Source organism: Myxine glutinosa, chromosome 6, assembly GCF_964187855.1.
Source record: "Myxine glutinosa chromosome 6, kmMyxGlut1.1, whole genome shotgun sequence".
Lineage (NCBI taxonomy): Eukaryota > Metazoa > Chordata > Myxini > Myxiniformes > Myxinidae > Myxine > Myxine glutinosa.
In genome coordinates, this window is record NC_136266.1 from 133642698 (window position 1) to 133669113 (window position 26416).

The 26416-nt window shown below is 42.1% G+C and overlaps 1 protein-coding gene across 1 annotated transcript in view; it reads left to right on the plus strand.

The window, feature by feature from the left end:
• The window catches only part of GABBR2 (gamma-aminobutyric acid type B receptor subunit 2), a 280931-nt gene that overhangs the window by 104633 nt on the left and 149882 nt on the right, over positions 1-26416 (plus strand). Inside the window, exons 7-9 of the mRNA XM_078781075.1 lie at positions 5960-6040; positions 18714-18864; positions 19362-19494. Coding sequence (XP_078637201.1) covers positions 5960-6040; positions 18714-18864; positions 19362-19494 — 365 coding nt within the window. The remainder of the gene's footprint in view (positions 1-5959; positions 6041-18713; positions 18865-19361; positions 19495-26416) is intronic.

The window sequence follows — 26416 nt, forward strand, 5'->3', positions numbered from 1 at the left end:
AGGAGAGAGAATTGGAGAGGAATGGTATGGGGGGAGAATTGAATGGGAGGGATTGGGGGGGAATTTTGAAGGGGAGGAGTGAGGGGGGAGTTTAGGAGGGGAGGGGCAAGGGGGGAGTTTTGGAGGGAAGGGGCAAGGGGGGAGATCAGGAATGGAGGGGCAAGGGGGGGGATTAGGAGGGGAGGGGCAAAGGGGGAGTTTAGGAGGGGAAGGGCAAGCGGGGAGTTCAGGAGTGGAGGGGCAAGGGGGGAGTTTAAGAGTGGAGGGGCAAGGGGGAAGTTTCGGAGTGTAGGTGCAAGGGGGGGGATTTGGATGGGAGGGGCAAGAGGGGAGTTTAGAAAGTGGATGATTAATGAAAGACGAACATTGATAACAAATTGGGTTTGTTGTGATTTTCAAGTTAGCAATCCGATTCAGAACGATGGAGGAGGGATGGAATGAATGTGAATTTAGACCATGTAGTGAGGGAGACGTATAAGATATTGAATTTCTTTTTTTTTGAAGTGGAATGAGTTGGAGAGGAAATTGAGAAAAACCTTTTAAATAGGAAGAAAAACAGCGTGTTGTAATATACCACTGAATAAAACACAGAAGGGGAAAGGTTAAACATATTTAAATAATATTTAAACAGAACTATGAACAATCTTATAAGCACAAAAATACCAACGGGGGGAGAGCCGAGAGGGACCACCACGAGTCACGTGAACAGGGCAAACGGTGGATGGCAAGGAGATAATGGGGGTGGGGTGAACAGCACACCTGGACAGAAAATACAGGATGAGACAACAGTACACGTGGAGAAAAGAAAATAAATGTTTTTTTTTTGTTTGTTTGTTTTTTTTTGGGGGGGGGGGGGTGGGGATTTAGAACGTTAGACAGTATTATGTTCGGGGTAGAAGGGAAAAAAACCAAGAGCCAAGCAAAACATGCTTAAGTTAACAAAACACCGACGGGGGTAGAACTACAAGGCCACACACGAGGAGCAGAACACGATTAATTAATTACGAGTTACAGGAAATTCAAACCAAAACTAACTATAATCAAACAATATCGCATGGACGATAAAATAACGAGTTGAAATTTGACAATCTATCTGGGGAAATGGGGGAGAAACACGTGGTCGAAGAACGAACGAACGAATAAGAATGAATAAACGAATGAGCACAGAGAAGGTAATGTCTTTTTTTTTTTTTTTTTTTTGAGTTGAGATTTACATAAGGAAGTAGGCTTTGGGGTGGAAAGACTGCGAAAACAGAGAACGAAAGTTATTGGATCACAAACGACAGGCGCTGAGAGAAAAACAAAGCCTCAAGGTTGTACAGTGTACACTGTACAAGGCCTCAAGACGACACGAATTAACACGATTTTCAATACAGGTATGAAAGATTTGCACCGAAAATCTTTGTCGGGACAATATACGAACATACACCATAAAAGAAATACAGTTATAACGAAAATACAAATGGGAACAATTGCTTAACTTCGATTTCGATGGAGAGCGTGTGGAGCTGCGAAAAAACGAACCCTCACCAGCAAGGAGGGTTCTTCTTCTTCATAAAAACATTGCCTCAAACAGGGAACCATGATTGTCATGGGGACTGCAAGGCTAACCCCCGCTCTAGCAGGGAAAAATGGCCTAAAAACGATCATTCATTCATTCATACAGGTTGCTTCTGACAAACTAGACATAATCTGCTTAACAGAAACTTTCCTCTTCAAGTTGTCTCTGATTCCTTAATATCTCTTCCTGGTTACTCCCTCCTCTGGTATGATAGACTTGAGCCTCGTCATTGATAGACTCTGGTATGATAGACTTGAGCCTTGAGCCTCGATTCATTCATACAGGTTGCTTCTGACAAACTAGACATAATCTGCTTAACAGAAACTTTCCTCTTCAAGTTGTCTCTGATTCCTTAATATCTCTTCCTGGTTACTCCCTCCTCTGGTATGATAGACTTGAGCCTCGTCCTGGTGATGGGGTTGCTTTCCTCACTCTTCTGGCACTGCCCTCTCTCCACCCCACCCCCAGGAGTACATCTGGCTATGGCTTCCTCGCCGCACCCACCTTTTGTTAAAATGTGTTTTCTTCCGTCATACAAACAGTGATGACTCCATTTACATTTCGCTGTCTGACAACATGGACCAACTTCAATTCACTCATCCCAACTCTCTTCCTTATATGTGGTGACTTCAACTGTCATCATGCCAGCTGGTTGGGTGCGGGTACCTGTCTCACCAGCCATGGCATCTCAGCAAAGGACTTCTGCGACTCTTTGGGACTGACACAATCTGTCAATTTCCCGACCCGGATCTCAGTCAACCGAGAATCTTCTCTCATAGACTTGGTTATGACAAACTTCCCTGCAAATCTCTGCTGCTCTTCTTCTGCTCCAATCTGTTCTTCTGATCATGTGCTTGTCAAAGTGGATATCTCTCTGGCCATTCTCAGAGAGCCTCCTCAGCGTCAACGAGTCTGGCATTTCACTCAGGCTGACTGGCATGGTCTGCAAGCAGCCATCAATCATCTGGACTGGTCTCCCATCTCTAATGCCTCTGACATCAACTCTTCCTGGGAATTCTTCCAAAGCAAACTGCTCTCTCTCATGCACAGATTTATCCCATCTTGTCTTCAGTTGTCATACCCTTCCTCCCGTCCATGGTACACTGAATGTTCTGGTGAGGCAGTTGCCCTGAAACAACGTGCCTTTGCCTCTTGGTAGGCTAATCCAACTGAAGGCAATCTCAGTTCCTTCCACCAAGCTCGGAACAAGTGTGTGTCTACCCTCAGGAGTGCCAGGAAGCACTATCTCTCCACACTTAAGATTGAACTCTCAAACTTGTCTCCTTCCTCCAAATCCTGGTGGCATCTGGTCAAATCTGTTTCTGGTTGTTGTTCCCCCTCCATTCCCTCCCTTACCTCAAATGGCTACACAGTTGACACCGCATGTGACAAAGCCGAATGCCTCAACTCTGTGTTTGCCTCAAAATCTTGTATCCCAAACCCATCTCTCTCTGTACCCACCGAACCCAGTCAAACCCAGCTGCTCCTGGACTCTGTGTCCTTTTCTCCTGACAAAGTGGATAAGTTTTTGTCAAACCTCGACTCTGATTCTGCAACTGGACCAGACGGCATCAGCCCACAGTTCCTAAAAGCCTGCTCTGCCGCTCTTTCACACCCTCTCTCTGTTTTCTTCAACCTCTCTTTTGCTCAAGGTCATCTGCCATCAGCTTGGAAATCAGCCAACATTACCACTTTACACAAAAAAAAGATGCAAAAGCAGATCATTGCAACTACAGACCAATCAGCCTGCTCCCAATGATCAGCAAAGTCATGGAATCCATCATTGCTTTGGATATCAAATCCTTACTATTCTCCAATGGCTTGATCTCTGATCATGAATTTGGTTTCAGACCGGGTCATTCTACTCCGGACATACTGCTTCTGCTGTCTCAACAATGGATGGAGGTCCTCAATGCCAAACAGGAAATCAGAGCTGTCTCCCTCGACATATCACGTGCCTTCGATACGGTCTGGCACCCCGCTATGCTCACCAAACTCTCCTCCTATGGTATCCATGGAAATCTCCACGCATGGCTTGCGGACTTCCTCTCTAGTTGTAGTCAACTTTTGGCCCTGAATGGATTTCTCTCATCTCCCCTTCCTGTTCAGGCTGGAGTTCCCCAAGGCAGTGTTCTGGGCCCTGTGCTTTTCTTGTCTTCATCAATGATCTCTCTGACTCCCTGAAAAATCCTCTCTGTCTCTTTGCTGATGACTCCACTCTCTGCCCCTCCATTCCTCATCCCTCAGATCGGAATTCAGCAGCCTCCTTAGTCCTTACTCTCTGCAGATCTGGACAAAATCATAGACTGGTCAAATAAGTGGAACATGTCTTTCAATCCTGACAAATCTCACACTCTTACTATGTCTCTCCGAAAAGACCGACTGGACAACCATCCCATCTACTTTCTCAACAATCCTCTCCAAGATGTTTTGTCACTCAAGCTTTTGGGTCTCACTATCTGCCATGATATTTCCTGGGAAAAGCACATTTCCAAGCTGGCCTCCAAAGCCAGTCGCCGACTGGGCATCCTCCTTTGTGTGATGGCCTTCCTTGACACACCTGAGCTCCTCACCTCACCACGTACAAGGCTTTCATCCGAAGCTCAATGGAATACTGCTCTCCCCTCTGGGCTGGTGCTCCTGCCTCGCAAATAGCTCGGCTTCACGCTGTTGAAACCAAAGCTTTCAGAATCATTGGAATCTCCCGCGATGAAGCTAACTCCTTGGGCCTTTCACTCATTCACTGCAGGCAGGTAGTTGGTCTTTCTGTCTTCTACCGACTCCTCTCCGGCCTAGCTCCCCCAGCTCTATCTCTGCTCTGCCCACCAAATATTCCTACAGGTTGCACAAGATCTGCCAGCAACTCTCTTCTGGTGAAATTGCCATAATCAAGTCTCTCTGCTCACCTTCACTCTTTCATTCCTCTTTACTCCCGCCTCTGGAACAAACTCCCTCACTCTCTTCAATCACACTCCTCCCTCCAGGTCTTTAAAACAGCTGATCACCACCATCTCTTATCTTCCCCCATCCAAAACTGATCTTTTCTACCCCTGTTAATTCACCCAAGATCCACCTTTTTGAAATTCCGACTTCTTTCCTGGAAGTCCTTGCAGTGTCCATGTGTTTTATACCTCTCCCTCCCCCCCCCCACCCCTTCCCATGCCACCTCCCCCCAAGCCCTCTCCCTCCCACAGATCTTCCGACGTCCCTTTTCTCTACTGTTGTACATATGTGCTTCCCTCTCCCTCCCTATCTTGTTTCCCACTCCCTTTGTTATATGTTTTATGTGTCATTTTTTTTTTGTGATTAATGTTAACTCTTACATGAGCCTCGATCTTGTGTACAAAAACAACAACACTGAAAACAAAGCACTGCGACCAGACATAGTACTCATATACAAAAAAGAAAAGAAGGCAGAATCCACTGATTTTGGTCAAAATAATGCAAAAATCAAGAAAATGACCAAATATATAAAGACCCTAAATAATTAAGTGAAAAGATCCTGGAAGTTGAAGAGCACCAAAATTGTGCGAATGATAATTGGAACAACGGGAATGATAAATAAGAACCTCACAAAGAATCTACAAACCATCCCTGGGAACATTACCACAAACAAACTACAGTTGGGGGCTTTAGAACAACAACAAAACTTCACAACATAGCCCATGAACCGCAATCCTTCACCGAAGCATGTGTGGATACTTTGAGTCCTGGGAGGACTCCGTTCTACCTTCTGATACCCAAATTATGAAGATAACAATCAACAAGACACACACACACACACACACACACACACACACACACCGACTCACATGATTTAGCTAACCAAATCAGGAGAGATGTTTAGTGTCATTTACAGGCACAACCATTAGTCAAATAAATGTATAGGGATGGTTTCACATGATAATTTATTGTGGCCATAGCTATGTTATTTACATACTTTTTAGTGTACTATCCTTACATCGTTTAATTTTAATTTTTTTGTTGTGGTTTTATGTTAATACACAAAAATGCTTGAATTTTGATCACCCATCCCCTTTTTCATTGTATCCTCTTTGTCCCCTCCACCCCCCCCCCCCCACCCCCCATCCCCCAACATACCCCATCTCTTTCCTACTTTCAATTTTTCATTGCTTTACCTCCACCTCATCCCACAGTACATACTTGTGTATATGACTTTTCATAAACCAAATAACCATCCTGCCAAATGCATGCAGGCTTTATGGACATAATGGCCTCCTCCTGCATTGAATTTCCTTTGTATATGCTTGCATAGACGTCACATTTGGGATTGATAGCATTTTCCACACTCAATTAAACAACGAAATGTCTAATCATATGAACCTATCTATGTAGATTCTCTTATTCCTGAGCTGTGCTCCACCTGAATGGATGCAGGAGAAGAGATGGTTAAAGTTGGCGAGTATCACGCTGTCGCAGACACCTTGGAGCTAATAAATGGCACAGTTCGCTTTCAAGGTGTGTTATGCTCTGTATATCACCTAGCCACCTTTCTCACTGGACTTACATAAGAGGTCTGTGATAAAACACACAATATACCTTCTAAATGTTTGTGTATCAAATGGCACCGTGCATATCCTAATGATTTAGGGACTATAACGGCACTCTGTGGAAAGCATACCTCCACCAAGCTGAACAGTTTGTTTTGTATCCCTCTGATAGGTCGGGTCTGGATTCGGGCCTGAACCAAAAGCTAATCAGCTTGTTCTTGTCGCCTAACCAACTCATCCACTAAGTTTTGTCATGTCATCCACAACTTTTTGAAATACCATGCTACATATCATTTTTGGCCCTTTCACTCAATGGTGAAGAATCACTTAAATAAATTCTCTGATCCGGATCCCAATTCGAACCTTCACAATTATGGAATTAATTCTTTCTTGTCACACACCCAACCTGTCCACCATGTTTCATCAAACTCTGTCCACAACTTTTTGAGATATCCTGTTCACAAACAGACAGACAAACAAACAAACAAGAAATTTGTCGTGCATAGCACGATACTTGCGAAATCCCTAAAGTAAGTTGTTGGCCTATGATGACCTTAAAAATAATTGGTGGTTGAATTCAGTGACCTGGTATGCAAATCCTCTTAAAATTTTAAGTCAATTCGATGAATATTGAGGATTTTAGAAATTTGGCCTATGTTGACTTTTTGGCCTATGTTGACCTCTAAAATACTCGGTGGTTGAATTCAGTGTCCAGATATGCAAATCCACTTAAAATTTTAAGTCAATCCGATGAATATTGAGGATTTTAGAAATTTGGCCTATGTTGACTTTTTGGTCTATGTTGACCTCAAAAATAGTTGGTGGCTGAATTCAGTGACCAGATATGCAAATCCTCTTTAAATTTCAAGTCAATCAGATGAAAACTGAGGATTTTAGGAATTTGACAAAGTTGGTGACCTTTATTTGGCCTATTGACCTTTTGAAACCAAAAACAATAGGCTTCTTGCTTATGACCAACTCTACCGTTTGTTGAAGTTTCGTGAAGATCGGTTGACCTATTGACCTTTTGAAACCAAAAACAATAGGCTTCTTGCTTCTGACCAACTCTACCGTTTGTTGAAGTTTCGTGAAGATCGGTTGAAAATTGTGACCTGTAGGCGACTGACATACAGACAGACAGACAAACAGACAGAATAACACACAAGACCAACCAATGTACTTGAAAAATCTTCGATTTCCGCAAGTAATAAACAAAAGAGAAAGGTGTTGTGAAGAGCACTATCCTTGCAAAATCCATCCAGAAAAAGGTTGCCATGGAGACATCAAATTGTCCATTTCAATAACATCAAAATTGACGATCTTAATCATATCTCAGGTCAATCGGATGACAATTGATGATTTTAGAAGTTTGACCTCAAAAATAGTTGTTTCCCCAATTCAGTGATGCACTATGCAATTGCTGTTTAATTTTCAAGTTACAAGGATGACAATTGATGATTTCAGAAGTTTGACCTTGAGTTGAGTTGACCTTTTGACCTTAGCAATAGTTGGTTCCCCAATTCAGTGAGGCACTATGCAGTTGTTGTTTAATTTTCAACTATATTGGATGAAAATTGATATATATTGGATGATAGGTTTATCCCTGGTGTTGGGCTAGCGGCTAGGGTGCCGGCTTAGGATACCAAGGATCCTGGGTTCGAATCCCGGTCGATCGCTGAATTAACGCCAGGGGGGTTGACTCAGCCTGTCATCCTTCCGAGGTCGGCTAATTGAGTACCAGTTCACTGGTAATTCCCTGTTTGTCGTTAAAGGCGGCAAAAAGGGTTGGCGTCAGGAAGGGCATCCGGCCGTAAAACATTGCTTCAAATAGGGGACCGAAAAACAACAACAACCACGGTTCCCGAAAAAGGCCAACCCCCGCTTTGCGGGGAAAAATGGCCTCTAAAGGTGTTTTTTTTATTTTATTTTTTTTTATTGGATGAAAAATGATGATTTTTGAAATTTGACCTCAAGATGACCTTTGACCTCAAAATCAATAGGCTTCTCAGTTGTGACTACCTCTTCAACTTGGTAAAGTTTCATGACGATCGCTTTAGAATCCATCCACCTCCAGATAATTAGGATTATACTTCACTGAAACAGGTGACAATCTGTATGCATAATGACAAAACAATAATCCTTTTTCTGTCTTAATCATTCTACCTGCGATGATGTAAAACTGTTATGATAGGTTATTTGAGTCAATTCTATGCAATATCTATGTATCAATTTCAAAAACAGCAGAGCCTCAATGATTTTCGAGATTGACAACAAGACATACCGGGATACCATCGAAGACATTTGAACATTGTCAGCACGCACAGAGAAAGCAATTTCAAAATGAGTAGGCTTTTGTGTGTGGTATCTTGTCCAAATTATAAAATCCCATCCTAATATATGGGGGCACTGTTGTTTCGTATGCAGCCTGCAACTGATGCAGATTGCATCATTTTTCTGGAAGCTTGGCTGTGCTGCTGATGCAGTGCCCCTGTTACGAGTAAGCTGGTACTCATTTTGGTGACCTCAAGGATGACAGACTGAGTCAACCCACCGAGTGTTATTTAATGGCACCAAAGGGGCTCAAACGCAAGATACTGAGATCTTAAGCCTGCCACCTTAACTGTTAAACCAACGTCAGGCTTATGGGGCATTGCTTGAGTGGCACATGTAGACCACATTAATGGACGTGGGTTTTCATTGCAGGAAAAAAATATTTTTAAATACCATTTAAATGAGCTGTCGCTAAATAAATTTATTGCAGATCCAAATTGAACAATTGTATTTGTTCAATGAGTGAGTGAGTAGTGCCATTCGTGATTCAATCAATTATAACTCAGAAAGTCCTTGTAGTATATTTAAGGTTTTCCCTAATCTTACATTCATCTTGATACATTCATCTTAATACATTTAATCCTTACATTCATCTTAATATCACTTTTAAAATAAAACCATCGACACTTAATTACAAAGATCAGGTGGACAGAACAATCCCAGACATAACTACAAACGTGAGCTGCTATGTTGGAAGTAAATATTTTTTGCAACATTGGCAATGGTTAATATAATTCAGCATTCTGCAAAAAATAACATTTATAGAGAGAGCCACCAACCTATGGACGATGGTGAGATAATAGGCCCATACACTCAGCTTCATCGCGAGAAATTCCAATAATCTTGAAATCCTTCATTTCCACAATGTCAAGCTGAGCAAGTTGTGAGGCAGGAGAGCCAGCCCAGAGGGGAGAGCAGCACTCCATCAAGCTGCGGATGAAAGCCTTGTAGGTGGATAGGAGCTTAGATGTGCCATGGAAGGACTTTGCATGATGGAGGATACCCAGTCGGCATCTGGCTTTGGCGGCCAACTTTGAAACGTGGCTTCCCCGAGAGAGATCATGGCAGAGTGAGACCCAAGAGTTTGATTGACTGAACCTCTTCGAGGGGGTGGTTGAGAAAGTAGAAGGTGGGTTTGCGGTACAGTCCTGTCAGAGAGGGAGAGAGAGAGAGAGAGAGAGAGAGAGAGAGAGAGAGAGAGAGAGAGAGAGAGAGAGAGAGAGAGAGAGAGAGAGTGAGAGTGAGTGAGTGAGTGAGTGAGTGTTTGAAATTTATCAGGATTGAAAGACATAGTCCAAGTGTTTGACCAGTTTGTGATTTTGTTAAGGTTTTGAAGGATGTTGCATCTGTTGCTGTTGCTTATTTATCAGAAAGATGAGGGATGTCATGGCAGAGAGTGGAGTCATCCGCAAAGATAAAAAGAGGATTTTCCAGAGCGTCAGTGAGATCATTGATGAATATTAGGAATAAGATGGGGGCATAGTCTCTTCCCTTAGGATACTCCAGCCTTGACAGGGAGAAGAGAAGAAAGAGTGAGAGCCACACATTGGCTATGAGAGTGGAGGAAGGCAGTAATCCAAGAGTGGAGTTGGCCTTGGGTTCTATATAGTCAGACATTTTGGAGTATTGAAAGCTCGAGATACAGTCACTTCAGAAAGTATTCACACCCTTTGACTTTTTCACATTTTGTTCTGCTACAGCATGAATTTAAAAAGGGATAAATTGAGATTTGTTGTCACTGATTTACACATTATACCCCATAATGTCAAAGTGCAATTCTTTTTTTCGGTATTTTTACAAAATAATGAAAAATGAAATGCAAAAAATATCTAATTCACATAAGTATTCAATCCCCTGAGTTAATACTTCATAGAAGCTCCTTTGGCAGTGATTACAGCTTCGGGTCTTCTTGGGTATGTCTGTATCAGCTTTGCACATCTGTATTTGGGGAATTTCTAACATTCTTCCTTGCAGATTTGCTCAAGTTCTGTCAAGTTGGATGGGGAACGTCGAACTGCATTCTTCACGTCTTTCCACAGATTCTCAATGGGATTCAAGTCTGAGCTTTGGCTGGGCCACTCAAAGTCTTTCATGTACTTGTTCTGAAGCCATTCCAGTGTTGCTTTGGCCGTTTGCTTGGGGTCATTGTCCTGTTGGAATGTAAAGCTTTTGCACTCTAAAGCAGGTTCTTCTCAAGGATTTGCTTGTATTTGGCTCCATGCATTGCTTCCTCTATCCTACAAGTGTCCCAGTCCCTGCCATGGAAAAGTATCCTCATACTCATAGCATGATGCTGCCACCACCTTGCTTCACGGTGGGGATGATGTTAGATGGGTGATGAACTGTGCTTGGTTTAGGCCAGACATAGCGTTTTGCATTCAGGCCAAAGAGTTCAATTTTAGTTTCATCAGACCACACAATCATTTGCCTCATGTTCTCAGAGTCTTTCACGTGTCGTTTTGTAAACTCCAGGCATGCTCTCATTTGCCTTTTTCTCAGGAGTGGCTTCTGTCTGGCCACCCTCCCATAAAGCCTAGATTTGTGAAGTGCTGCAGATACTGTTGTCCTTCCAGCAGGTTCTCCCATCTCAACCAAGGAACTCTGTAGTTCTGTCAGAGTGGTAATTGGGTTCTTGGTTACCTCCCTCACTAAAGGTCCTTCTTGCCCAGTTCCACTGTTTGATCGGACGGCCAGCTCTGGTAAGAGTCTGGATTGTTCCATGTTTTTTTCTTTTCCTAATTATGGAGCTCACTGCGCTCTTGGGACCTTTCAACACTCTAGAAATTGTTTCATACCCTTCGCCAGATCTATGCCTCCTCACAATTCTATCTCGGAATTCTACGGACAGTTCCTTGGACTTCATGGTCGAGTTTCTGCTCTTGTATGCACTGCCAACTGTGGGACCTTACATAGAAAGCTGTGTTTCTTTCTAAATTATGTCCAATCAATTGATTTGACCACAAGTGGACTCCAATCAAGTTGAAGAGACATCTCAAGGATGATCAAAGGAAATTGGATACGCCTGATCGCAATTTCTCAATTTGGATTGTCATAGCAAAGGGGTTGAATACCTATTGACTCAAGACACTTCAGCTTTTCATTTTAAATTATGTTGTAAAAATGTCTAAAAAGAAATTTAACTTGAACAGTATGGGGTATTACGTGTAGATCAGTGACAAAAAATTCTCAATATAATCCATTTTAATTTGAGGCTGTGTCAGAACAAAATGTGAAAAAAGTCAAGGGAGGTGAATACTTTCTGAGGGCACTGTACACACACACACACACACACACACACACACACACACACACACACACACACACACACACACACACACACACACACACACACACACACGGAATATATATATATATATATATATATATATATATATATATATATATATATATACAGGGGGCTGCAAAAGTAGGTATACAGTAATGAAAAACAAAACGTGTGCACAAAACGTATTTTATTGATTATACAAGCATATCAATAATAACATATCAATAATAAACATATCAATAATAACATATCAATAATAAACATATTAATCCCTCAAATGTTCAAACTGTTTGCCCCCGGCATTCACACACTCCACTAGTCGAGTGTGGACACCCATGCACACTCTGGCACAAAGGTCTTTATCAGCATCAATATCCTAGCAAGCCTCCCATATGAACTGAATCATGGCATCAACAGAACGTGGCTTGCGTGCGAAAACCCTGTCTTTTACACATCCCCAGAAAAAGAAGTCCATAGGGGCGAGATCCGGCGAACGTGGTGGCCAGTCAACGGTATAATCTGGTATAATCCTTACTGTATACCTACTTTTGCAGCCCCCTGTATATATATATATATATATATATATATATATATATATATATATATATATATATATATATATATATATATATATATATATATGTATATATATATATATATATATTGTTGCGGATCTCCGACGTCGGCCTTCCCCTTATCAAGGGGGGGTTAATCCCCTTGTCGTTTATCTGGCCGACGCGATCCCGAAATTATCACGTTCCTTCCGGTCGGTGTTAAATAGGGTTGTTGGTTGAATTTAGTCCTATTACCTAATTACTAACAACGACCATGAAGCAAGGAAATAACTCTCACCCGAACCACGGCATTAGTGGACACGCCGAGCGAAGCGAGCCGCGATTCGGGCCGTTAACAAGGACTAGACCCGATTATAGCGGTTCCTAATCGTGCCACGCTTACCCAATTGAGAAATGACTAGGACGATCGGATTGAGAAGAAACCAGGAAGAACAAGGTAATTTATTGACACTCTGTACAATTAGAAGAGGAAACGAAAGAATGTACAAGAAAGAAAGAGGAAGGAAAAGTACACAGGGCAGCCTTAATAACAGTCTTACTTATCCCTTGGACTCGGGCCCGTTCGCTCTCAGACTCGGTCTCAGACTTCAGACTCACGCGGGGATGCAGATGGTCGGGTTGAGGGTCCGGCGATGGCGTTCACAGCTCGTCCCGGTCCTTGACTCGTACCAGCAGACGATGGTGGAAACCCGGCAGGCAGCTCTCCGCGTAGCGTAGGCGCGAGCGGACAATTATTGTCACGGGAAAAGGGTAAGCCGGGCTATCACGACTTCATGGCTCTTGGCCGCGTATGTAATATGTGTACTGGCGCCTTTAAACGCGCTCCCAGTATTACTCGCTCCAAGCGCCCCTTCCCCAATGTCCTCCCGCACGCTGCAGTCCTCGGCAATGCGTGCCGCGCGCTCGCCCTTGGTAAAGCTGGTTGCCACAGCACGTCTCTCCCTCTCGTACTCAACTCTCGTACTAGTCCTTCTGAATGCGCTCTCTCTCCCCGCTCAGAACTGAAGGTCAACCTCTTATAACGAGTGCAGTTGCGTCAGTCCTTATGAGGGCTTTGTGTCCGCGCTTTTATAAGCCAAGCCAACGAACGCTCTGGAAGCCCCAACCACGCCCTGTCAGGCGATCTCACCTTAGCCCTGATTGCCTGGTGATGGCTTACCGGCTCCGCCTTGATGGCTGTTTGACGTGGCCGCACCTCCATCCTTGCGCTCCGCCCCCCTTTTCTGGCCTCACCTCGTGGCTTTTGGGCTGGTTCGAGCGGAAGCCCAAGGGCAGCGAAGGCTGCTGGCCAAGGAGCGTAACAAACTGGGAGGGCCGATGCGGCACAGACTGGAGAGCGCTTAATGGCATCGCTTGGAGGGAGGCTGCCAAAATGAACAAAAGGGGCCTACTCTTATTTGTTTGACACAACGCAGATGCAACTACTGGACAATCTGGACATGGCCTTATCTAAACACATACTAAGGAATAACTACCGTCCTAAGGTGACCTACGTGTTGCTTGTGGCCTATCTATGGGGTGCAACCTTTAACCTTTAATGATGTTATATTTACAAGTGTGGGTTCTCAAAACCGCAACAATATATATATATATATATATAGATTATGCTAGTGAGGTTCCCATGCTATGCACGGCTGCGCAACCGAAAGCAAACAAACAATGCGGAAACGATGAATGCTAAACCATGGAACCAATAAATTCAACATTCCTGTGGCACCTTCAGTCGCACGTCAGACATGAACAGCAGGTTCGTGAAAGACTTAGGTTAAAAAAAACGGCGAATGGGAAATCATGAAACAACTAGTGGCCGGATCCGAATCCGGATCTTCACCAAAATCTAATAACTTCGTCCTTGTAACATATGCTACATCTCTCCCAAATTTCGTCCAAATCCGTCGACAACTTTTTGAGATATCTTGTTCACAAACTGACAAACAAACAGACAGATAGACAGGGGTGAAAACATAACCTCCATCCACCTTTGGTGACGGAGGTAATAAATTCCACATTCCTGTGCCACCTGTAGTCGAACATTGAACATGGACAGCAGGTTCGTGAAGGACTCCCAAGAAAAACGTACCCGTTTGAATGGTTCTATCCCCAGTCAATGGTGAATCTGCATATATGGCGAATCCACGAATGTCATGCTTAGAAAGTAGAAATCCTCGCTTCATTTCGTCATTCACTTGACCTCAATATCTCTATTTTCATTCCAAACAGCATAACTCCAATCACAAATTAAGTAGCATTAACATAAAAAAATTAACTTTCACGAATACTCGTGACATAAACAAATATTTAAATCCATGCTGTTGGTGAATCTGCATATGGCGAATCCACGAATGTCATGCTTAGAAAGTAGAAATCCTCGCTTCATTTCTTCATTCACTTGACCTCAATATCTCTATTTTCATTCCAAACAGCTTAACTCCAATCACAAATTAAGTAGAATTAACATTTAAAAAAAATTAACTTTCACGAATACTCGTGACATAAACAAAAATTTAAATGCATGCTGTTGTTCCAGATGTTGTTCCCACTTCCAGATGTGGAGTAGTTCCATACAATTGGAAATTCAAAATCGTAATTGTATTCACTCAATTCCAAACGGCATTCCTATCATAAATTGATACTTCAACAAAATACTGTGTTTAATGACTATTGTATTGAGATATTATCAAACCAGCTCATTATCGTCATGTGTTCACTTCCGAATTCGGGGCAGCTCCGTATCAAGTCAATTTCAAAATCATACTTTTATGGAGGAGTTTATGAAACCTCCAACATCCGCTGGGACCCCAAAACGTTTCACAGAAGGTTTGGCGAGGCTAGCCCCCAAAACAGAGGTTTTTTTTTTGGTTTTTTTACAGAGTAGTTTGGGAACTACAACTACAGAGTAGTTTGGGGAAGGACAGACAGACATCCCTGTTTTATAATATAGACATACAATATAAGTATGTATATCGGGTCGCCCCCTCATCAGGAAAGGGTTGCAGAGCTTGGCTTGCTCCTCAACGCCTCTCCAATTGAAAGTCGATTGGGTGTCTGGAATCGAACTACTTGCATACAAGTATTTGTATTCTGTATTAAGAATGGAAAATAACATACAAAGGGTCCACATTCTCTGCCTGACTGCAGTGAGTGTAATGAGTGGTCGCATGATGCTGTACTCCTTCAAACACGGAAACGAGGAGGCCAATTGGACAATCTTTCCCTATAGCTATAAATATAAATCTTCCTCATGTTTAATAATGTCTAAATAACCCAATATTTATCGGGTGACACAACTTGTGAAATTATATCAGACTAGCAACGGTACCCGCCCTACGGGCGGGGCTTCAATTGGGAAGCCCAAATGAAAAGGCAAAATATCAGAAATTGAAGGCTTTTTTTTTTTAAACGATTCATATAAACATCCGTTGAATCATATCGCACACAAATCATCAAAATCTAAACAGTACATGGCACCCATTTTGAAAAAAGATTGAATTCTGCAAAACGGAAGCAGCCGCGACACGTCTTTCTCAGTCGCACGTTTATGTGTGAAGAGTGCGCGCTGAATCTGTAACACGGAAGTGGCCGCGACACCTGTTTCTCAGTCGCCTTGCACACGCTGCCGTGTTACTTCGGAGCCACACGTTTATATCGGAAGAGTTCGTCAGGAGTCGATCTACTCTCCCCTGGTACGTAGAATTTCAGCAAAAGCCACATCTCTGTTCATATCAGTAAATATTATTCCATCGTGTTTGGAAAAACTGGAAAATTGGAAAATTTGGAAAACTTGGAAAAACAATATAGCCTATTTTACTCCAGGGGGTCCTCGGATTACCCACCTCAGATATGGTTGCGATCGGTTCAGCCGTTTTTGCGGTACCTTCGAACGGACAGACGGACGGACATTTGGTGAATTATAGTAAGACTAGCCGAAAGCACCCGGCGTTGCCCAGGTTCTTTTTGAATGAATTTTCTTCCATAATTTAGCTTTTACTCACGGCCGTAGAAGATTGACTACGACAATTCAGCTCAGCTTTTAATTGCGAAATGGGCCCAGCCCTGCCTAAGTGACCTCGACCGGCCTCGCCACCTAGCCTATAACCGTCCCGGGGCCCGTCCTGACATTTTTAGTTCTTTTTGAAAGAATTTACTACTATAATTCAGCTTTTACTCGTGGCCGTAGAAGATTGACTACTACAATTCTGCTCAGCTTTTAATTGCGAAATGGGCCCAGCCCAGCCGAAGCGGCCTCGACCGGCCTCGCCACCTAGCCTATAACCGTCCCGGGGCCCGTCCCGACATTTTTAGTTCTTTTTGAAAGAATTTACTACTATAATTCAGCTTTTACTCGCGGCCGTAGAAGATTGACTACTATAATTCAGCTCAGCTTTTAATTTACGAAATGGGCCCAGCCCGGCCGAGGCGGCCGAGGCCGGCCTCACCACCTAGCCTGTAACCTTCCTGGGGCCCGTCCCGACATTTTTTATTTCAGAGGTTTCCTCCTATCTTTCACTGTTCAGGAGGTTAGCGCGTGCAGACAAACAAACAAACAAACAAACAAATGAAAAATCACTCACAGAGTGACACTTGGCAAAACAGAACAAAGCAGCATGGCACTCAGTGGAGCATCCGTTTGACCTCAAAAAGAATTAGTGGTTGAATTCAGTGACCTGATATGCAAACCGTCTTCAACGTTTAAGTTAATCGGATGAAAATTGACAATTTTAGAAATTCGGCCTATGTTGACCTTTTGGCCTATGTTGACCTCAAAAATTGTTGGTAATTGCTTTCAGTAAGGTGATATGAAAATCCTTTTCAAATTTCAAGTCAATCGGATGAAAATTGAGGATTTTAGAAATTTGAAAAAATTGGTTGACCTTTGGCCTATGTTGACCTTTTGGCCTAAGCTAATCTCAAAAATAGTTGGTGGTTGAATTCAGTTTGCCGATATGCAAATCCTTTTCAAATTTCAAGTCAATCGGATGAAAGTTGACCTTTGGCCTATGTTGACCTTTTGGCCCACGCTGATCTCAAAAATAGTTGGTGGTTGAATTCAGTAAGCTGACATGTATATCCTATTCAAATTTCAAGCCAATCGGATGAAAATTGAGGATTTTGAAATTTGAAAAAAAAGTGTTTGACCTTTGGCCTATGTTGACCTTTTGGCCCACTCTGATCTCACAAATAGTTGGTGTTTGGATTCTGTAAGCCGACATGTATATCCTATTCAAATTTCAAGTCTATTGGATGAAAATTGAGGATTTTAGAAATTTGAAAAAGAGTGGTTGACCTTTGGCCTATGTTGACCTTTTGTCCATAGCTAATCTCAAAAATAGTTGGTGGTTGAATTCAGTTAGCCGATATGCAAATCCTCTTCAAATTTAAAGTCAATCGGATAATAAATTGAGGATTTTAGAAATTTGAAAAAATTGGTTGACCATTGGCCTATGTTGACCTTTTGGCCCACGCTGATCTCAAAAATAGTTGGTGGTTGAATTCAGTAAGCTGACATGTATATCCTATTCAAATTTCAAGTCAATCGGATGAAAATTGAGGATTTTAGAAATTTGAAAAAAGTGGTTTACCTTTGGCCTATGTTGACCTTTTGACCCCAAAAATATATAGGATTTTGTCGGACCACGAACTCTACCATTTGGTAAAGTTTCGTGAAGATCGATTTAAAATTGTGTCCTGTAGGCAAGTATAACTGAGCGGACAGACATACAAACACACAAACAAACAAACAAACACACACACACACAAACCGGAGTTAGCAACATACTTGCAAAAAAAAAAAATTTTTTTGCCAAAAACAAACAAACAAAAACTTTCTTTCATATATATAGAAGAATATCATTGTTACAGCCATTTCCAATCGGAAATATTATAAAAGCATGAGGGCCAAATGCCTAACTTCAACTTTCTTTTCTCTTGAAATACAATGAGAAACCTGGAACGAATGCATTCTAAACCAAAATGCTTTAATGGGACAGTTACATTTAATATCAAATGATAGTTTCATTGAAACTAACTGCATCCGTCACACTGCCAATGCAGTGCTGGCAGAGCACATATAAAAAAGTTATGATGTTACGTTTGAGTCTAACCCTTCCAAATCCACCTTCACGGCCTTAAACATATAAGAAACTTAAGCACATAAGAAACTTAAACACATAAGAGACAAACTTCACCCAGTACAGTCTTCACTGACCTCCCACTCCAATCATTATTGGTTGCGCTGATATGCAGTATGTCCAACTCCAAATGTTTCTTTTTCAGTGGCTGAGTCATTTTTACGTATTTGTGACAACAACCATTTTGTTAAATAACCACTATTTGATTGCTGGGTTCAGCATACAAAATGGCATCGCCAGGATTTTTCATTATTTTTCAAACACTCATCAGCAGTTTAACCGCACGTCTCCAGCTGAGTCCTGCCCTCCCGTGTCTCACAGGTGCTGGACCACCAAGGGATCGTACGATCATAGAGCGCAAACTCCGAGAAGTGTCCTTATCCCTGTACAGCTGCCTGGCTGTGCTCACATGCCTCGGCATGTTCGTGGCTTCAGGTTTTCTCTTCTTCAATATCAAGAACCGCAACCATAAGTACGTGACTAATTATAAATTAATCCTCTGTTTGAAGTAGAAGCTGGTAATTGTAAAATTAGTTGCAAACTTTTTTATGTTTATGACAACACTCTACTAACAAAAGCATACTTTAAAGGGAGAGATTCAATCATTACTGTCAAGTTCGTTCTTCCTTGGACATTAGAATTGTGAGGAAGCGTAGTTCAGATTTTTGAATATTGGGTGTGAAATGAGTTGTTAGGATGAGGAAGGTTACACCTGCTCTAACCTGGTACCATTAAGGAACCATTTCCACCAGAACTAACTCAGTTGTGCTGGCAATAGAGGTTGAGTGTTTTCCTCCAATCAAAATCCAGGATACATGGTTTGTTGTGTCTGTTCTTGGTTTTGATTGGTTCAAAACACTTAGCCCATCCAGCCACCCCCAGCAGCCGGATGCAGTGGAAAAGCCCCAAAAGGCATCCCCTTGAAGCATGGCTAAAGTGTAAACTAACTTTCCTTTTTCTTTCATTCAGACTCATCAAGATGTCAAGCCCATACATGAACAACCTCATTATTTTGGGAGGAATGTTTTCCTACATGAGCATATTCCTTTTTGGTCTGGATGGCGCTCTGATTTCACCTGGCACCTTTGAATCCCTCTGCACGGTGGGACGCTGCTCAATGAGATTACAAAAAGAGTCTTACTTGCTGTGTATTCTGGCATTATTGTTGTGTCATTCCCTATTGCTTCCTGGCTAACTATTGTGAGAGTAGTTACAGGTTTTGGGAATAATTGGGATTAACAATCATTCCAAAGGCATTTTGTTTTGACCATCCAGGGCTGGGCCTTGTCAAATGAATCTGTTTGATTGTCGGCAATTTTTCACTCTTTCACTCTGACCTTCATTCAGTGCTTTTACACTCAATGTTATACATGATGAGCCTGGCAATATGCCTATTTTACTAGCAATTATAAACAACAATGTGACAAGATATTATATGGATATTGATCTGTGATTGTTTACACCACAACTAAAGTTCTTAATGAATTGAGCAAAAAGCTACAGAAACATTATGCTGCATAATTTCAGACACACATTTTGTTCAATTCTATCAAAATTATGACTTTTATACAACTTGGCACTCTTATTAGAAACAGAATGTAGGGAAAGATGGAAGCAGTTAATAATCCTTGAAATGGCAGCATTATGCTTCCCAGTGGAAGATCTGCATCTTTACATAACCGTACAATAATATGTTGCCACTGATACAATGCGAAGCTTGCTCAATGACGATCATGACCAAGAGCTAAATTGAATGGATATTCAAAGCCACACGTTTGTTAGCCCAGTTAAAAAGAAAAGACAGACGTGGCATTATAATTTAATACACATCACATCCAAAATGCTGCAATCCCCATTTCTCTGAACCGCTGCCGTTGTCTGAGCATCCCACTTTGGAAAAATGAACAAGGAATGAAATTATAGCAAGGAGGCTGACGGAAGCAGATGCCTGCTTATAAACCGCCCTGGGATGAAATTAAAGGTGTACGATAAATTAGTGGGCATCTGCAGTTGGTAGATTGAGCTGCTGAGCGAATAAACTTCTGTTTTATGCATGAACAGAAGGACTCTGGTGATTAACGATGCTTCCTCTTGCCTGCCTCCACTTTTCCTGGAACATTCACGTGCTAGCCATTCTTATCTTTCAATTCCGAGGAGAGCTGTGGGTTGCAGGGATGCTTGCTGCAGAAATGAATTATAGGACGAGGACGATACCATGCTTGTTTGAAACGCATCGTGAAAATTGATCCTTAATCTTGACGGCTGATCCCATTGTTGATCCCATTGTTGATTGATCCCATTGTTGATCCCATTGTTGTATTCATAAACTTGACTATCGCAAGTCCATTTATGATGAACAAATGAATCGTATTTTCCAAGCTTTTGAAAAAGTGATGATGGAAGAGCTTCAGTTTGGAATTATTGGATGTAATAGGTGTTAATTACCTCCGCCACCGAAGGTGGGCAGATGTTATGTTTTCACCCCCATTTGTCTGTCTGTCTGTCTGTCTGTCTGTCTGTTTGTCTGTGAGCAGGATATCTCAAACAACTATTGACGGATTCGGATTCGGACGAAACTTGGTGCTTATAAAGTTGAATGTGTGACAAGGATGAAGTGATTAGATTTTGGTGGAGATCTGGACCCAGATCCGGATATTAGAATATTTTAAGTGATTCTTCACTTTTGAGAGATATGGCCAAAAACAATACATAGCATGTTATCTCAAAACGTTATTGACGGAATCGAAATAAACATGGTGGACACTTTGGGTGTGTGACAAGGCTGAATTGATTCGGTTTTGGTGAAGATCCGGATCCGGATACGAGAATTGTTTAAAAAATTATCAAGTCGTGGTTGTTGCTTGTATGGAGCTCGTGGCTGCATCATTTTCTGGAGGCCCGGCTGTACTTCTGATGCAATGCCCCTTATTACCAGTAAACTGGTACTCATTTTGCCGACTTCAGAAGGATGACAGGCTGAGTCAACCCACCTGATGTTATTTCCACAGCACGACAAGGGCTCAAACTCAGGACCCTAAGATCTCAAGCCGGCTACATTAACCGTTAAGCTAACACCAGGCTTATTTTAAAGTGATTCTTCAGCATTGAGAGATAAGCACAGACAAAAGCTATATGAATATGAATGAATGAATGATCGTTTTATGGCCATTTTCCCCGCTAGAGCAGGGGTTAGCCTTGCGGGCCCCATGACAATCATGGTTCCCTGTTTGAGGCAATGTTTTTATGGCCGGATGCCCTTCCTGACGCCAACCCTTGGTCATGCTCTTACGATGCGCAGGGTTATGCTATATATACCATATATATATATATATATACTATATAGCATATATATACATGCTATATATAGCTATATATAGCATGATATTTCAAAAAGTTGTAGATAGATTATGGCAAAATCTGGTATATGATTTTTGTAGGTGACAAGAACAAGCCGGCTAGATTTTGGTTGAAGAAAGTTATTCATTCATTTTGTGTGCAGCCTGTGGCTACTGTTTTGAATCATTGCTGGGAGCGGGGCTGTGCCGCCGATGCAGTATCCATGCGGGTTAGGGCAGGGGTTTGGAATTTGGTCATGGTGCCGGCAAATACTCGCCTACTCTTCGCGGAGGACACCGTCGAATCATTAACATCCACCAACATCCACCGACATCCGCAAAACAGACAGAACACCAATTTAATGTCCATCCGGAGATGGCACACGCATTAATGGATCACTCTGCCTGTGAAACACCAGAGTGACCATTTATAGCTGGGCTGACATTCAAACCCAGGCTAGACAGCTTAGAGGCAAGTGTGCATACGTCTAGACCAGGGGTCGGCAACCTTTTTGACATGAAGTGCCAGTTTGAAATGTTCTTGTTAATTAGTGTGCCATATCAACATTAAGTTTAACATTAAGTTTAATTATGACACCACATCAAAAAAATATTTCCAACAGACATGGAATTTTATTCCATCCATATAGGCTACATGCATAGCAACAACATTTTAAAGAAACATTTATCTCTCATATATAATCAGGACATTGTAATGATCATTTTATCATTGTAAAATTTGTCCCCAATGAGGTTACAAATTATTATATGCATGGACCCCATTTCAAAACACTGCTTTCAGAAACTCATTTACAAAGTATTGCATTGGAAACAAATGTCAAAAATCTTTGATTTCATCTTTCATCTTTCATCAATCATCCTTGATTATTATTATTCCAGTAAAATAATTTGGAATTGGAATGGTGACTCTGCTCTGATCCATCTACCTCATCACCCTGCACCATCACACCGGAATACTGTTATAGTGCAACACGCACAACAGCCATTGGCTGTTCAAGAGGCGATTTGGCATGCAGCGGAGAGGGCACTGCTTTCGCCAGTGTGCCAATGATTACGCTGCCGTGTGCCAATGGTGGCACGCGTGCCTAAGGTTGCCGACCCCTGGTCTAGACTATCGTGCCAGCCAAAAGTTATTTCAACACTATTGCTACATACCTCCATACACTATTGCAGCAAAGGATATGGGACACCCATTTCCAATAATTGTGAGAATTACCCACACAGCATTGTGACTTGCATAACTGAGAATATCATCAACGGACACGGCATATCACAAATCCGGGAGCAGGATCATTGCTCTGTTTCAAGATCATTGCCTCAAGAGGGGTGAGGGACCACGTAGTGGATTATAAGATGGAACAGGTGTTAAAATCTCTAAGCTGTGATGAAGAAATTCAGGGACATATTGAGAAGACAGGGAAAAAAAAACAGGTCAAGTGTGAGGAATAAATTCCATGGAAGAACACAGAAGAGCAGCCAATATACGCAAGTCTTTCATTGTTTTTTGTTTTGTTTTGTTTTTTCAAAGAAAGGCATTGCATGGTGCAGTGCAAAGAATAGACATCATGGTGCTTCAAAATGTAGAAAATATGTTATTTGAAGCAATGGGACCACCAATTAGTCACACATTGTGAAAACCTGATGGTGGGGTCTGTTAATGTGTTGGAGTACAAATTATGAGTTTGAAAACAACAATCACAAAATCTGAAAGCAATGCAAGACACACTGTGAAGAATAGCAAAGAATACCATGTCAAACCTATCAATGGCCAGTAGTAGGAGTGAGAGTGAGGGTCCAGGCTAGGGCAGAGAAAGGCCCAACAAGATATAAAATGGTTGGACATGAATACTTGGTGTTGTCTGTTGTCAAGGCTAACCCCCACTCTAGCAGGGAAAATGGCCTTAAAATGCATGTTGTTGTTGTTTGTATCTGTTGTCAATAACATCCTGTGTGCCTCATGACATTTGGTTGGCTCATGTATAATTTCTCTTGACTCATAGTCAGGGATCCACAGGCTCAAAAGCTCAATATAATGGGTTGGACCTGACATGGCATGCTATACTTTTTGTTTGTGTTTTTTCTATTCATTTGGACATTAAGGTCCGCTGAATGAGAGGTCTGCTCTGCGGGAAACCTTGCAAAAAAAAATTGTGGCCATTTTTGTATATGCGCCCTTTATTTTTTGACCGAAAAATGTGAAAGATGTTTTTTTTTCCTTAAAATCCTCAGTGGGTTGTGTAGGCTGTCAATAAATGCATCCCAGATACACAGAACACGTGTTGACAACATCAAGTTGAGAAATACACTTACAAAACCTTTCCAAATGATTTAGAATCATTTTTATGCAAAAGCGCCCCCGATTGTTTTGCATTTTTTCATTATTTTCATCTTTACTTCATTAGTAATCAACTATGCCCTCGAGCGAGATCTCGGAGACTTCATTAGTAATCAACTATGCCTCTCGAGCGAGATCTCGGAGACGGTGGGAGGGATTTTCGAAGCTCCACACGGTCTCCAAGTTTTTCGAAGTTAAGTCTGTTCACAATTGTATTTTGTCGAAACTGTATTTATCTTTCGGTGTGTGAAGTTATTGTGTGCAACTTTGGTTGTTTCTCGGTGTTTATCTTTCATAAATTGATCGTCTGTTTGCCGTGTCGTGTCTTGAGGCCTTGTACAGTGTGCACTGTACAACCTTGAGGCTTTGTTTTTCTCTCAGCGGTCCGTCGTTTGTGATCCAATAACTTTCGTTCTCTGTATTCCCAGGCTTTTCACCCATAGCCTACTTCCTTGTGTAAATCTCAACTCAAAAAAAAAAAAAAAAAAAAAAAAACCTTTTCCTTCTCTGTTCTCATTCGTTTATTCATTCTTATTCGTTCGTTCGTTCTTCGACCACGTGTTTCTCCCCCATTTCCCCAGATAGTTTTCACTCATTAACCTTCAATGTTTACACTTTCCCCTCTAGTGTAGCAGCACAGCAAACCTGTTGTGCATTTTGTGATACAAGCACCAAATTTGGCACAAATGTACATTAATATGTTGCGAACATTTTCAGATATTGGGCCACTTGAAATTCCGTAATTTTTTTTTTCAAATTTTTTCAAATTTCGTAATTTCAAATTTTTCGGGTGACACCGTCACAATTTCGGTCTTCGAGGCCGGCCGATATAGTGGGGCGGCTTAGCCCAAATATTCAAAAGAATTGTGCATTTTGTGATACAAGCACCAAATTTGGCACAAATGTACATTAATATGTTGCGAACATTGTGTGGTCAGCAATGAAGACGAGAGTCTGAATTACATGTATGCAAAAGACCTTGTGAACCAGTGAAGCAAATACACGGGTAAGCATGAATTAAATCTAGGGCATGATATAATTTCCATGATGTTTACCTCTACACTCAATGGTGGAAGGAGGTAATGTTTTGATCCCAGCTTGTCTGTATGTCTGTTTGTCTGTTAGTCCACAAAATTCCAGACAAAGCTTGTAGTAGTGGTAGTTGTAGTGGTAGTGGTGATAACAGAAATTGTTATATAGAACTGAACTTATATTATTATTATATGCAGAAAATAACTTCATTTCTATATGCCCTGCAGTGGACAGGTTAATTGGTTTATGCACTGAAGGAGTCACCCTGGTGTGCACTGCTGTGTTCTGCCTCACTGAGTTGTTCAGGTATGATGTACTCAGCACAAGCTTCCGGTCGGCCCGGAGGTGGGGGTGCGGGGCCTGTCACGGAACGTCAAAACAAACGGCCTGCCGGGGCCGCCCAAAAGTCGGGCGTGAGGGGCGCGTCCACTAATGGAACGCCTCTCGCTTCCCAGATCGAGGGCCACGTGGTCAGGAGAACCCCGTCCCTTCCGGTCACACTTTGCCTATCGGCCGGCCTCGAAGACCGAAATTGTGACGGTGTCACCCGAAAAATTTGAAATTACGAAATTTGAAAAAATTTGAAAAACAAAATTACGGAATTTCAAGTGGCCCAATATCTGAAAATGTTCGCAACATATTAATGTACATTTGTGCCAAATTTGGTGCTTGTATCACAAAATGCACAATTCTTTTGAATATTTGGGCTAAGCCGCCCCACTACTCAAGTTATGTATTCCGTCATATTTTATAACACCTTTTTCTTCTTCTTCTTTAAAAAGCTGCTTTCGACTTGCTCACCAAATCAATTCATCCCAAAAAAAATATCCATCTCCTATAGTGCCTTTTTTCTACATTCCCTAAACTCTCCTGCACTCCATCCTCCATCCAGCGTCCTTAAACGTATTTTTAACTCGAAGGTCACAAGAAACTCATTTTGCAATAAATGTTCGTTTCCCATAAATCGTACACTTTCAAAAATCCAATCTCACCCCTCCCCTCCAAATCTTCCCCATAACCCCTCCCCTCCAAATCTTCCCCATCACCCCTCCCCTCCAGATCTTCCCCATCACCCATCCCTTTCAAATCTCCCCCCTTGCCCCCTCCCTCCTAAACTACCCCCTCACCCCTCCCCGCCAAGACGCCCCCTCGCCCCTCCCCTCCTAGACTCCTGCCTCACCCCTCCCCTCCAAATCTCCCCCATATCCCATCCCTTTCAAATCCCTCCCCTTGTCCCTTCCTCCCAAACTCCCCCCTCACCCCTCCCCTTCAAATCTCCCCACCCTCATTGCTTCTCAATT